At 36.6% G+C, this 15,392-nt stretch overlaps 1 protein-coding gene across 1 annotated transcript in view; it reads left to right on the top strand.

Moving 5' to 3' along the window:
* ryr2b (ryanodine receptor 2b (cardiac)) overlaps positions 1–15,096 on the top strand; it is a 95,106-nt gene extending 80,010 nt beyond the window's left edge. Inside the window, exons 90-103 of the mRNA XM_053509946.1 lie at positions 913–1,060; positions 2,666–2,752; positions 4,090–4,269; positions 4,851–4,981; positions 5,081–5,123; positions 6,278–6,399; positions 8,363–8,423; positions 8,534–8,680; positions 9,266–9,400; positions 10,155–10,311; positions 11,756–11,820; positions 12,012–12,112; positions 14,670–14,721; positions 14,944–15,096. Coding sequence (XP_053365921.1) covers positions 913–1,060; positions 2,666–2,752; positions 4,090–4,269; positions 4,851–4,981; positions 5,081–5,123; positions 6,278–6,399; positions 8,363–8,423; positions 8,534–8,680; positions 9,266–9,400; positions 10,155–10,311; positions 11,756–11,820; positions 12,012–12,112; positions 14,670–14,721; positions 14,944–15,039 — 1,525 coding nt within the window. The 3' untranslated portion in view covers positions 15,040–15,096. The remainder of the gene's footprint in view (positions 1–912; positions 1,061–2,665; positions 2,753–4,089; positions 4,270–4,850; positions 4,982–5,080; positions 5,124–6,277; positions 6,400–8,362; positions 8,424–8,533; positions 8,681–9,265; positions 9,401–10,154; positions 10,312–11,755; positions 11,821–12,011; positions 12,113–14,669; positions 14,722–14,943) is intronic.
* The last annotated feature ends 296 nt before the right edge of the window (positions 15,097–15,392 follow it).

Genomic DNA, 15,392 nt, shown 5'->3' with positions numbered 1-15,392 from the left:
TTTCGAAGTGGCTATGCTTTTTCGATTGATGTGATTTTCCTGTGTACAGGTAGTGTTTGACATGGCATGTCTCGTTTTCGATCAGACCAGCAAGGAGTCACTGGATCAAAGGAGGCTTAGCACATTTCCCAAAAGAATACTCATAGTTTAAAAATGGTTTAAGGTTGATTTCATTCCCTAGCGTTTGGCTGAAAATTTTGATATAAACAGGAACTTTGTGAAAACCCTCGGTTGAATTCCTTAGAGAAGTAATAACATCAGATCTGGCTGCTTTACATGGAATATCAAAGCTTTTAAGCCTAAAAAAGTTAATAGTAAGAATAAAATTTACTACTACTGCCCATGATACCAGACAATCTGGCAAGACACGAAATCTAAAAAAAAGTTATAGTAGTAATAAAAATATAAATTTAAATTACTTTAAATTTATATGACATATTATGCAAAATTCACTTTTTAGGCAGTTTAGACATTCTAATAGGTCTACAGGTCTTTTGTACAAACAAAAAAGTCTTCCTTTAAAAAAAAAAATTCCCTAGTGTGACCTCATATAAGAAACCCCCCTCCCCTAGCTTTTTGCTCAGCTCTGCTGTTCTCTGGAATTCATCTGAAAATACATTCTGTTATACAGTAGATATTTCAGCTGGGGCAGTAGGCTTTGGGGGAGCTCTGAAACATGTGTTAACTTGTTAAAGAAATAGCTAAATGTGGGAAATTTAGAATATTTCAATAAATAAAGGTAACCAGATAATTATTACTAACTGTAGTTACATTTTACTATATTTTAAGGTGTCACTAAGAAGCCCCTTATAATTCCAGCTGAATTTCTTAGACTTTTTTTTTCATTTTAGTTTCTTTTTCTTAAAATATTAAAAAGCAAAAAAAAAAAAGAGACACGTATGTCTTTTACAGTGGTGAAGACGATGAGAAGAAGGACGAGAGGAAAGAAGACGAGGTGAAACGCAGATTCAGGAGGATGAGCTTGCACAAAGCAACAGAGCCTGAGGTTCAAGAATCAGCGATGTGGAAAATGATCAGTTCTCAGAAGACAAAACTGCTCGTAAGGCAGAACTGTGTGTCTTTTTCTTTTCTCATGCTGTCATTGTGTCTCTGGTCTGTCAGCTTCTTCCTTTCTATTCTGGTTCCAGACATGCTCGTACGGCTTACTCAAACAATGCCTGTATCTGGATATCAATGTCATGATAACAAAAGAGATTGTTCTCTATACAAAATATGCAAATAAGTATATTATTATTCCTTAGAGTGGAAATATCAACGTGACAGAAAGATTTTATTTTTTTATTTATTTTTTTTTTAGAAGATTTTCATTTTTGTTTTTGATGCGAGCAGATTTGAAAACACAAAGGTGAAAATGCAATCAGTGTGATTGTTCAGATCTGACGTAAAATATTACGCATTTGAAAACGTACATGATTGCAAGGTGGAAATAAACCTCGGATTCTGAGTAACGCGGTTTGCGAGTGTTCTGCAAGACAGGCAATAATAAATTTTGACTTGATAAATGAGCATTGTCTTGGTTTACGAGCACCAAGTATCATGCATCACGCATGTGTTTTTTGATTTGACGCCGAGCATCACATGATCACAACTGAGCCAAGTGTTTTTCTCTCTCTTGCGCTGCGGGTAATCATCTCCCCTGCTGGGTCTTAGTGCTCGTCACTGACTAGTATAATCAACATTCGTGTGTGTGTGTTTTTCTTTCTTTTGCGCTGCAGAGTGTGTGTGTTGTGTGTGCACACGCACGCCGGTTCTCACACACACACACACACACACACACACACACACACACACACACACACACACACTCTCTTTCTCTCTCTCTCTCTCTCTCTCTCTCGCCGTGACAGTGTTTGAGTATGTGTGTTATGTGTGCATGCGCGTAATTTGACACCATGCCGGTTCACTCTCTCTCTCTCTCTCTCTCTCGCCTTTACTATATGTCAGTGTTTGAGTGTGTGTTGTGCGTGCGTGCGCGTAATTTGACACCATGCCGGTTCTCTCTCTCTCTCTCTCTCTCTCTTTCTCCTGCCTTTAATGTATGTGTGTGTGTTTGAGTGTGTGTGTGTTTTTCTTTCTCTTGCGCTGCAGAGTGTATGTGTTGTGTGTGCGCGTGCATAATGCTGGTTCACTCTCTCTTTCTCTCTCTCTCTCTCTTTCACTTGCCTTTAACGTGTGTGTGTTTTTCTTTCTCTTGCGCTGCAGAGTGTGTGTGTCATGTGTGTGCGTGCGTAATTTGACACTGCAGAGAAGGGGTGCTTCACTCACACACAACCGGCACATTGCCAAATTACGCGCGCACACACACATCACACATTCCGCAGGGCAAGAGAGAGAAAAACACACACCCACACAGCGCCTGCGTGCATAAATGGAAACACTTATCTGTCTGGATTAATTTTTTTAAGATAAAGGGCAGGTTAATTTGTTTAATTTTTACTTTATATTTTGTGTTAATTATTTTTATGTATTTATTTATTTTGGGCTGAGGAACGAATAATTTGAACTTCTATTATTTCTTATGGGTAAATTAGCTTTGATTTATGAGTGTCTTGGGATGCAAGCCCATTTCCAGAAACGAATTATGCTCCTAATCCGAGGTTCCACTGTATAAGATATTAACTACATGTTTTGTTTTGTTTTTTAGAATTATTTTGCAAGAAATTTCTACAACATGCGAGTGCTGGCACTGTGTGTTGCCTTCGGGATCAACTTCATCCTTCTGTTCTATAAGGTGAAGAATTTGTGAATCTCATCGCAAGCTCACACTCATAGAGTTTTAAGTCGGTCAGGGTCAAGTCAAGGTTCATGCAAATGAAAGCAAAACTGAGTCAAAATCAAGACCAAGACTTAGAGCTTTAAATAGTTGCCATTGTTTATTCATTGTGTCAAGTTCGAAGTAGGATTTATATCTGTATCTGGTCAAATTGTGTGCACGAGAATAGAAAACACTACATATATATATATATATATATATATATATATATATATATATATATATATATATATATATATTTTTTTTTTTTTTTTTTTTTTTTACAAATTTAGTCAGACCAAAGCCCACAAAACTGTGATCAAGTACAAGTGCAAAGAAGTTAGATCAGTCAGATAAGTCCAAGTCAATACAGAAATCATACTGAAATAAGATCTGATTTTTACATAAGCAAATGTAGTTGTAAAATGTGGTTTATTAGAAAGCAGAAAAGAAGTCAAACACAAAACCTGAAAAAATATATATAAATTGCTATACATGTAGAAATGTATGCATTTCTTTTTTTATTAAAACATTTACATACTTTAACATTTATTATTTAACATTGTTTAAAGTTAAACGCAATATATCGCACTCCGTTGCATCCATTGTACATAACCCTTCTCTGTGAATATTTACATATGCATTTTATTTTATCATACTATACATCTTCCTTTATTGCACTGAGTTAATAAACCCTTTCTATGTATATAGTTTACCTATGCAATTTTTTTTATCATAGTATACAATATCTTCTTTATTGCATACATCTAAATCATTGCAATCATTGCACAAAACTCTTTCTCTGTATTTACATTCAAATTATTTTTCACAGTATAATATCTTCCTTAATGCAGCCACTTATAATCATTTGCTCATTTGTACTCACTGTATTTATCTCCGTCGCTATATATTGTTTATATATACAAATTATTCTGCACTGTGAAAATGCACTTCTGGTTAGATGCTAACTGTATTTCGTTGCCTTGTGCATACAATGTGCAGTGACAAAGTCTTAGACTTAGACTTAATGTTAAAAATATTTTAAAGCGTTTTACTGCCATTCTTAAATTCAGAAATGAGTCAGATGCTCATAATCATAGGTTGTTCATATTCACCCAGAAGCACTTTTTGACCATATGGCATACAGTTGTAGAGAACAAAATGATTGCTAATTGCATCACATGACCCTGGGTTCCCTTTTGAGTCTTTTTCCTCTGCTAAATATTGAAAGATAAACAAAAAGAACATTACTACTTACTATTACCAGTTTGATTTTGCTTGTGGATCCTGTTTAATGGTGTATGTTGATGACCCAGGTGTCCTCTAGTGAAGCTGAAGACATGGCCCTGCCTGACCTGAGCGATGACAAAAATGGCTCTGATAGTGTGTGTTTTATTCTGGGAGAAAGCGGTATCATGAAGCCTGTCCTCCACACTCTGGCTGTAATACATACTCTTATCTCCTTCTGCTCCATTATCGGCTACTACTGTCTGAAGGCAAGTGGCTGCTGTTCATTTGTGCTGAAATAGCTCCGATTACACCTTTATCATTCTTTTGCTGCTTTCATCTCATAGACTCGGGTTTGTTCTCCTAATACTTACCGATTACTTGTGCTGATACAAGGGGCTTCAGGGGGCTTTGCAGAGACAGAAGACAAAAAGATGTAGTAGATCATTATATGGCACAGTGCTATTTAATTCTAGATTCTGATTGGTCAGAATGTCTTCATTGCTTTTCCCATGACAGCAGCTGAGACAATAGTTCAGTGCAACCCGCATGGTTATTTTTTAATGCATTTTTCCTAATAATACAGTAACATTCACACTGACTTGTAGTATAATTAGACAAAAAAATTATGTAATTATTGATATGGAGGAGTCACCGGTGTCAGCACTGTCTACCTCAACTTTGTAATACCTTTTTAAGAAATAACTTAGAAAATGAATTTTGTTGGTGTCATATGACATTATGATATTAAAATATGGATTTAGCATCATTATCTATTTGTCAATTCTTTTTCTGATGAGGGGAAATTTTTTGAAATGTTGCAAATTGGTGCATTTTTGTGATTTTTCAGCTTCCTTTAGTAGTGTTTAAGCGAGAGAAAGAGCTGGCACGTAAACTAGAGTTCGATGGTTTGTACGTCACACAACAACCTGCTGACGATGACATCAGGGGTCAGTGGGACCGACTGGTCATAAACACAGCGTAAGAGCTTATAATCTTGGTTATATGACCTGATAGTTGTTGTAGCTTTATATATCAAAAATATTGAAATAGGTATGATTATTACTTTTTTGTTTTTAGATCGTTTCCAAGTAACTACTGGGACAAATTTGTGAAGAGGAAGGTATAGTACAGTACTGAATTAAAGTTTCATTACCATGAATGTACAGTATTTTGCCACTGAGCATGAATCCTAGGGCATTTTGTTGTTCAGGCACTTTAATTCCACAAATGTATTTTACTTGTATTACTATATTTTCCAGATGATAAGAAGCACTTCCAAAGATCAAAAATATTATGTACAGTACAGTATATAAATGCACCAATTAAACAGACAGTAACTGGAATCAGATCTTTTTTAGCCTTATTGTCCATTCCCAGTGATTGGCCAGTCACTTTCAGATACAGTATAACCCAGTTTTGTGTCGGCTATGCTGTGATGCAACAAAAAAAACATTCCCCAGGAGATTGTACGTTTGAATGCCGGTTGATGCATTCATAGCCAGGAGCCTAGGGAGCAGATTGGCCATGCTCTCAGGGGATGGCGTGTACTCCCATCAATCCAAGTAGCACTAGCCAATCATTTGTGCTTCCTTTCTCCCAGCAGTCCTGCATGTGCAGTAATCCAAAAAGGTGTGATTGCCATGTGCTGGCGTTCCATGACTTGAAAGAAACACTTAGAAGAAATCATCCTAGTTGAATTTTTAGTTGATGGGAAAATGTTATCTAATTAAGTTGTTTAATAGTCCATGTTGTTACAGTAATTTATTATAATCTTCTTTGTTGTTGTTTTTTTTTACTAAAGAAAAGTTACCATCTGCAATGAATTTTAGGTGCTCTCAATTTCAATTATATATTTTAGAAAAAATCAACCAAAATATTCGGCAGATAAAAAAAAATCAAAATATTGAATAGAAATCTATATTGACAGAGAAAACTGCAACCTGTGCATCTCTCATAATGTATCTCCCTTCTCTTTAAAATGATAATTTGAAAAAAATATACAGTATTCTGCATGTGTAATTTACTGTTAATGTATGCAAACACCATAAATGAAGTAGCAGAAGAGCACATCATGATTAGCATATCTGTAAAAATCCCAACAGATGTGTTGCTTTGCTGTAAAATCTGCAACGCCTGCCTAAGACCAAGAATCCAGTGGTGCCTTATAGTCTGGAAAATATGGTACCCATTAAAAATCATATGCTCTTGTCCATGTTAGGGATTTTTGCTAGTTGTAACTGTATATTTGATCGATATATTTTTTTATTGTGGCAGGTGATGGCGAAGTACAGCGAGCTGTACGGCTCAGAGCGGATCCGTGAGCTGCTGGGTTTGGATAAAACAACACTGGATTTCAGCTACGAAGCCCGGAAAGGAAGACGACCAACTAGAGAACTGTACTGTTCCTTTTTACTGATTGCATAAAGTATTTGAATAATGCTCTCATTCTGTGCATACTGTAGGTGTGTGTGTGCGCAGTGGGATGAAATACTATACTTTGCAGTACATGTGCATATACTGTACAATCTGCAACAGCAGTGCACATACGAACAGCATATAAATCAGTACATAAGTTATAATGCCTGTGGTTTGGGAGAAATAGGTTGAGAGAGAAAGAAAGTACAGTATATCATACACAATATGCACTAGCGATAAAGCAGAGAGTTTAAGGAAATCTTTTGGAAAAGTCCAGATTAGATGTTGGTAACATACAGTTAAATTAAAGTCAAGTACAATTTTATATATAATAAAAATTAAATATGTACATAGTCTCACCATCATAGATGCTATCATTTGAGAGTGATTTTTTTTTTGTGTGCATACAGTATACATGTGCACAGAGGGGCCCAAAAATGTAAACAAACTTCAGCATAAACAATACATGCACAAAACAATCAGTGTCACATGATAGCATCAATGATGGTGTGACTACTGACATCTTTAGAGGAAACATAATACTACAACACATTGCTGCCATAACTCAAAGTAAACTTGTATTAAAAGCTGGCCTGATCATCTGTCACCATCTGGACATGTGCATGTTCACTGGTTCATGCCTTAAGTTAGAAGGCTTTTTTTTCCCATAAATGATTCATAGGTCACTTTGTGGCTTAAACAAAAAAATATTGCTCTGGTTCAGGGTCTAGACTGAAATGAGAAGGAAAAAAGTCCTTCAGGAAGCCTGGAGAACTAATCCTCAAGAGTACATAAAAAATACAAGAAAGTCTTGCTGTTTGGAAGAAGTTAGCACATAGCGTTAATGCGGGGAAAAATTTTCATCTTTATGATATTTATGTAAGATAGTATTTATTTATCCACTCATCTTACACATTATCAACCTCAAGTACAACTGGCAGCGTTTTTCGAATTAATTAAAGACTTTAAAGAAATCAGGCTGCTGTGATGATAAACTAACTAAACTAAAGATCTATACTCATCCCTTTTTTGTGTAATCACATTCCATAAAAACCTACTTATTTTTGAAAAATATAGTTTGTACTTGCTCCAGTTTTTCAGCCCTAAGTCATACAACGGTTGATATGTCTTCTTTCTTTCATCACTTCTTTATTTCAGTCTTGCACAAACTGAAGGAACATCCAAAAATCCATAAATCTGACAAATTGTACTATTCATGTAATACTTGCAAAAGTAATGGCACTCTATGGAAATCATTAGCATGTGGAAATCATTAGCAAGGCTTCTCTTCCTCTCTTTATCCTTTTAGGTTGCTCTGATTATTTTGTGATTTTGATAAAAAAAATTTCTGATTAGCATTTTTTTACACTTGACTGTGAAGAAAATCAACGCTACTGAAATTTGCATTTGTTTTATCTTTTTTGTCATTGCAAACTTGCACAGATTGTGGTTAGCAGTTCATTTGACATCAGTTGCTTTAAGAGTGTATGAGGCTTTCTGACATTGTGTGAACTTTCCCATGTCTCTATCTCTTGCATCCTTCTTTGTTTTATGTCATGTGTCCATAAAACAAAGCCCTTGTGGCGCTTCCTCATTTTTTATAACGTAATCCTTTCTTTGGCATGCTGGAACCCTTTTGTCTAACTGGAACATGCTCAAGTGATTCCTATTGTCTGTCTGTCTGTCTGTCTGTCTGTCTGTCTGTCTCTGGGTCCCAGTATTCTTTGTTCTTCCCAGATGGTAATTATCTGTGCTTTTGTAACAGATGTACATGACACATGACATGTAGATATACAGGGATACACGGGTCGTCTGCAAAAAAAAAATCAAAATGAAATAACAATCATTAAGGTTTATGAGACCAGACGGCGTTTAGTTTCTTATCAGTGCCATTAACGCACATTTCTTATCAGTACACATTACTTTCTCTTCTTCTTATTTCAGATTGAACTCCATCGATGTAAAATATCAGATTTGGAAACTTGGTGTGGTGTTTACTGACAACGTAAGTCAGTTTTGTAACTTTTCCAGTTATTCTTGTGTGAAAACGACACTTGTAATGTAATCTTTTTTTCTTTATTTCTTTCTTTCTTGGTTTAATTATACATACCCCAGTCCTTCCTCTTTCTTGCCTGGTACATGCTGCTGTCTGTTCTGGGCCACTACAATCATTTCTTCTTTGCTGCTCACCTATTGGATGTTGCCATGGGTTTTAAAACATTGCGCACAATCCTGTCATCAGTCACACACAATGGAAAACAGGTTAAAAACACACGCACACAAAACCTTACCAGCCCTAAGTACAGTTAATAAATAAATAAGACATCAGGGATTGTAGCTTTAACTCACAAGCATTTAAGAGAGACAGAAAAATTCCAAGTGTGTAATACATTACTATAGATTTGTGTAGTACAGTCCACTTCTTTGAACTATTTAAAGCCATGTTGGTTTGCAAAATACGTCATGTGTTTAATAGCGAAGAAATTAATAATTAAAAAAAATCAACTTTCATGTTTAAGTAGAGTATTTCATGTACACTGCCTGCCAAAAAAAAAGTCAACATATCAGAAGGGTCAAATCACTGGGCTGCACCAAGCGAAGAAAACAACTACAGAGATTTGAAATTAATGGAATTATTAGATAACTTTGGCGAGGCAATGTATATATACACAGTATGACATTAAAATGACACATTGATAGTGTTTATATGTATATAAAGTATATTGTACATAATATGTGAAGGCAGTACATACAATATAAAGTTCATAGGAAAGTAGAATAATTTTGTCTATTTTAATTGTATTAAATGTCAAGTTTGATTTGTGTGTGTGTGTGTGTGTGTTTTAGTTGGTCCTGACTGTGGGTATGTTGGCCGTGGTTGTGTATCTCTACACCGTTGTGGCCTTCAACTTCTTCCGCAAGTTTTACAATAAGAGTGAAGATGGCCAGTCTCTGGACATGAAGTGTGACGACATGCTGACGGTAAACACACACACACACACATCACAAGGTGCACATCACAGCTGCCCGGGGAAAGAATACATAGGACATCCAGTATTCCTTAAACTTATTAAAAAGCAGACCATAATGTCTGTATTATTCATCATTGGGGCTGGAATTTAATATTTAAGTATAGAATGGTCAAAGAAACAACCATAAAAAAACATGATCATATTTGTCTTTTTTTTTTTTTTGGCTTATTGATGGTTAGTAATTTCATCATATTGCCTTAGTTGTGCTGAAAAAGGGATATAAGACATGATTATAAAGCCTGTGTATGTACATTAAAATATAATAATGAAGAAAAAAATGCCTGAAATGCTCTGGGTTAAACGCAATGAAAGATTAACACTTATTGGTCCACTGACATCCTGTCCAGGATAAAGTATACAGTATGCTAAAAATGTAAAGAATTCAGATTATACAAAAATACAGATTAATAATTGTTTAAAATTTGAAAGCCGCTTGAAAAATGTATAGAAGACCTGATAGAGTGTGATAATATTAGAATGTAGTTTATCTGGCACATTAGACTACTTCCTCCCAATTTGTTTTAGGAGTGTTTACTTGACTTTATTGATTATTAGCTAATAAAGATACACTAGGCTTTTCTGGATCTGATGAAATGTCAAATGAAAGGGCTTGGGATTATGGTGGCTTTTTCATCGCAGCACATTATAATCATGCGATGTCATGATCTTATCGGATTTTTGGGTTGGTGTGTGTGTGTGTTCAGTGTTACATGTTCCACATGTATGTGGGCGTGCGTGCCGGAGGCGGGATCGGCGATGAAATCGAAGATCCGGCAGGAGATGAATCTGAGTTTTTCCGTGTTGTCTTTGACATCACGTTCTTCTTCTTCGTCATCGTCATCCTCCTGGCCATCATTCAGGGTGAGAACCAATGCCATGGCTGGTCCCCAATTACACTTATACGTCAAATGGTTGGGATCTAAAGTTGTTGTTTTTTTCTTGTTTTTATTTAATTATTTATTTATTTTTATTATTTTTTAACCACTTTAAATTTTATTCTTGTAGAATTCACTGAGCCAAGCTGGCTGCTTTATTTAAATAAAGAAAAAAAAAAGACTTTTGACTGAAAATGTTAACCACATTACAAAAAGTGCTATCTTTGTAGGTGAAAATATCTTGTCTAGTCAAATATAGTCAAATATAGTTAGGGTTTTAATTTTTAAAAACCTATTATTAAGCCTATTTCTAACTTAAAACTAAAATTATTTTCCAATAGAACAACAAATTTACACTTAAAATGAGTCTAATTTGTCTTAAAATAAGCTTAAGAATCTTACTTAATTGTTGTTATCCTATACTAAGAAATTGTAGATTTTCATTTACATTACATGAGTAGATTGTTGACAATAGTCAAGATATTTCCACTATCACTTCTAGGACAGGAACCAACAAAGTAAAAAGGAAAGGTTTTAATTTTAAATTAAAAAAAGTCTTGGTAGTGGGATTAGATTATTATTTTTTTTTATCTTACATTCTATTAAAAAGCCATAACCCTTTATAAAGCACTTATTTACAGTAAATACTTTTAAAAAATACTAATCTTTCCCAATATATGTATTTAAAAACAAAAAATATAAACTTAAAAGCAAATTTATTTAAACATAAGAATTTACAAATACAAATGTACATAAAAAAAAATCCAAACATAAGCTAATTCTTTTTTCATTAATTAAAATTTTTTTGGATTTTCCCCCGATTTTCTCCCTAATTTAGTCGTGGCCAATTCCTCCCCGTCACTAGGGGGCTCCCACATTAAGGCTACTACTACCACTCAGACGGGAGGGCGAAGACTATCCCGTGTTTCCTCCGAACCTCGTGACACCAGCCGACCGCATCTTTTCAAACTGCTCGCTCACGCACTATTAGGGGCGGAGTAACACACTCGGATAAAAGCGCTAGCCACTCCTTCCGCGTGCGCGAGCTCACAGACGTCCCTGATTGGCTGTAGAGCCGTGATTAATGTGGGAGCACAAAGTACCTCTCATCCCTCCCCCCTGAGAGAGCTCGGCCAATCAGCTCTCTCTAGACCTCCGGCTGTGAGAGGAAAACAGCATCACCCGGGGTTCGAACCAGCGCTCTCCGGATAAACATAAGCTAATTCCCTGCTAATTACCAAATGTGGTTCTTTACTTGATTAAGGGGTTAGGCCAGATTAGTTGTGTTTTTCTCCCTGACTTTCTGTTTAATCAATATTAATTAAAATCAATTTAAAAGTTAAAATGCAAACATCTTTATTTCGTCTAAAGTAATTTGAAACTTTGTTGCACCACATGCTCAGTGATTTTGGGTCTAATCTTGTGGCCAGGTCTAATCATTGATGCATTTGGAGAGCTAAGAGACCAACAGGAGCAGGTGAAGGAGGACATGGAGGTGAGAGCACAATAAACTCATGGTGAAAGATTAAGGCTTAAAGATGCGGTAAAAAGTTTAATGAGTGAAAATAACATAACCCTCTCATAACCCTAAATCTAAAAGATTTATTATGAAAAATCCTTTTTCATAAAATCGGTTTCCAAAAAAGGTTTCTATGACTGAAAGTTATTTTGATCTTTTTCCTGCAGACAAAGTGTTTTATCTGTGGAATTGGAAGCGAATATTTTGATGCCGTACCTCATGGTTTTGAGTCTCATACGATGCATGAACACAACCTGGCCAACTACTTGTAAGAAAATAATAATAATAATAATTCACACATTAATTAAAGTAATTATGGTACATGTAGTTGTAATAGTAGTAGTAACTTGTAATAATAATTGATAACTGATACCATTATTAGTGTACTGTATGTTGTGGTGTTAGTGGTTGGTAATGTTTCCTCGCACATCCACAGTTGGGAGTTTAGGTCCTTTCTCCACAGTGTGCATTGAATTTGCACATTCTACCTGTGCTTGTTTGGTTTCCCCGGGTAAATTGTTTTTCTCGCCACTTTAGTCTTTAAATGCAGATATGCCAAGTTAAACAGCTTACGATCTGTGAGCAGTAGTAGACACTGTCAATCCATGAGTCAAAATACTAGAACATGAACTGTGTCCTGAATAGGATCAGAGCCAGCCCAAAGCCCTTTTTGACACCTCTATAATTGGAATTATTAAAATCCATAAGGGATCTGTCTTGTAGGAATGTTCACCAAATGTTGGTGAAGTTTCGGGGAAGCCAATCTTACTGAGACATTCAAAGGCTTAAGTAAGATCAATGAACATCATATAAAAGGGGTGGTCTTGCTACCAAGACTACTGCTGAAGCTGTCGAAGAGAGAGCATGTTGGGTGTTGTCCCGCCTTTGAAGAGGTTGTGATCTGCACCTGCCTGTGGCCTGTTAAGAAGAATGCAAGCATAAACTTTGCCTGTTATTATGTTGGCACTACATATATCCTGGGTAGTAGTGCATACAGAGGTTGTAGAAAGTTTGGTGTTCTTCACTTGATGTCTTAAAGTGAGGTGTTATTAAAGATAGATAAAAATGTAAGTCGCTCTGGATAAGAGCGTCTGCCAAATGTCCAAATGTTAATGTTAATGTGTTATTGCTGGTGTTTTGTCAACTATAAGGGAGTTGATGGCTTGGTTGAGTTCCTACAAGGACAGTTCTTGATCTAGCTTTTCTATAATGGGCAGATCCTTTGGTCTACTGAAGGTGACATTGGAGACTGACATTTCACAGGAGTACCCTTCTGAGTTGAGCTCCACCCATCTGGATCTAACAGAAGAGATCCCTTTCACAGCAGGGCCTAGACCTTTTGTAATGTTATTGTACATGCAATGAATGTTGCTATTCTTTACACTATGCTGGGTTTCTTCAAATAAATTCTGCCAGTAGTCATTGGCAAATTGGCACTTCAGTCTGGTTTATGGTGTTCTGAGCATATTTCATTGTTCATTTGGGGTACCATCATGCTCTGGCAGGTCATAAAGAGCCTGGACCAGGATGTGTACATACTTCCACCTTGAAGGGTGTGACAACTGGGTGGTGTTGATGCAGGAGTCTTTTTTTCTTGGAGCCATGTGGTGTCTGTGTGGTTGTAAGTGACTTTGCTTACATGAGACTACAATGAACACACCGGTAAAAGCAGAGTGCCTGGTAATAATCAGGTCAGGTTGGTGGCCGGAAACAATCTGGGTTTTCTTTTCCAGGTCTTTGCAATCAAAAAAGGTTTCTGTAACACCAGTGAGGATATATACACAGCTCCAGCATGGTCTTTGACCATTTTCATTGATTTTCTCAGTGTGTCTGAGGCAACTGATCAACTGAAGCTGGCCATGATCTGCCCCTACTATGGCAATGAATTCACCTTGGAGGAATTGGGGCTCTTCTTTTGGACATACAGTACTTTGATCAGTACATCAGCCTGCTCCTTTGTGTTTTTGATGAGGTGAGGATGTGGGTGTACTAACTAAGGATGTTGACACGAACTGCAGAGAATGAAAGTATCCAGTCAAAAGCATTCTTCTCTCAGCCTGCAGCTCCTCTGGAGATTAGTAAGCTTTACTCCTTTAAATCATGAGCGTTGAATTAGACACAGGCCACGTCTTTCCTGGCAGTTGGCTGCCCGATTCTGCTTGTCCACCCAGTGGTGCAGTTAAGACACCAACCCCTCACTTGGTTAGCCTGCCAGTTGAAGCAGTGTACCATGGTGGGGCACTTTGAGCCAGCATGTAAGGGATTATAGAGATGGATAAAAACCAGACATCCAAGGTGCTCTCTATCCATAGCACCCTACACCCCTAGTTGTTCTGTTAATACTAGCAGTAATACTAGTCATAAAAATATGCAGCAATTACTCACTCACCCATTCCCTATAGTGCTTATCTTGTTTAGAGACTCAGGGCATGAGGCAGGATACTGTATACCTAGGATGGCATGCGAATCATTCGAAGGGCACAAACACACATGCACACACTATCACACACTTACTTACGCTTTATGGGCAATTTGGAATCTACATGTTTTTGGACTGTGGGAGGAAACTGCAGTACCCAGAGGAAACCCACCAAGTACCGGGAGAACATGCAAACTCCATGCATACAGACCAGAGGCAGGAATCGAACCCTCGATCGGGGTGTGAGGCCACCGTGCTACCACGAGGCCACAACACCACTGCACCAGTTATAAAAAAATATACTTATAAATGATTACTTGTAGTATTGTATTGAGGTTTATGTAACTACAGAATCATTAAGTCCATTGTAAGAAGCAGAAACATTTGTTTAAATGTTTGCCTGCAGGTTCTTTGTGCAGTACCTCATCAATAAAGATGTGACTGAACATACGGGGCAGGTAATCAACCCTTTAATTTCCAACATTTATTTGTACCCCACATTAACTGTAGCCATGTGCCAACAAATTGTTCTGTAAATGTCTGTTGGACAATGTTGTTGTTGTTGTTGTTGTTGTTTTTTAGAAAGCCATTAAGAATGGGGGTATTCTTCATATCATGTAGACCCCTGGCAAAACAGCATGAATGTGATTCAACCTCCTTGTTGCTTTATTTCTGAACAGGAGTCCTATGTGTGGAAGATGTACCAGGAACGCTGCTGGGAGTTCTTTCCAGTCGGAGACTGTTTCCGAAAACAATATGAGGATCAGCTCTGTTAAATTTTCAGATTTTACAGACTATAATTCATATGATTCTCTAATATGGGGGTAATGCACATTTTTAAAAAAAAATGCAACAGGCAGTTATTTCATGCTACATATTTTCAACACCTACTCGGATGAAGTGCTGATTCAGGTTTTTCAGAGCAGACATCAGAATGTGCTTCATTTCAACAACAATCTGCATACCCTGAACTGACCCCTATGGAAGCTTTTGATTTGTAATAAATAAAGGTAGGGAAAATGTTTGTAACTTGAGATTTAGTTTTAATCAAATAAAAAATTATTACAAAAAGTTACTTTTTTCCTCAGTTCCTAACCCGAACTACCAAAAATCCTACTGTTTTACCCAT

Source organism: Clarias gariepinus, chromosome 13, assembly GCF_024256425.1.
Source record: "Clarias gariepinus isolate MV-2021 ecotype Netherlands chromosome 13, CGAR_prim_01v2, whole genome shotgun sequence".
NCBI classification, from domain to species: Eukaryota; Metazoa; Chordata; class Actinopteri; order Siluriformes; family Clariidae; genus Clarias; species Clarias gariepinus.
This window is presented reverse-complemented; position numbering and strand designations above follow the sequence as displayed.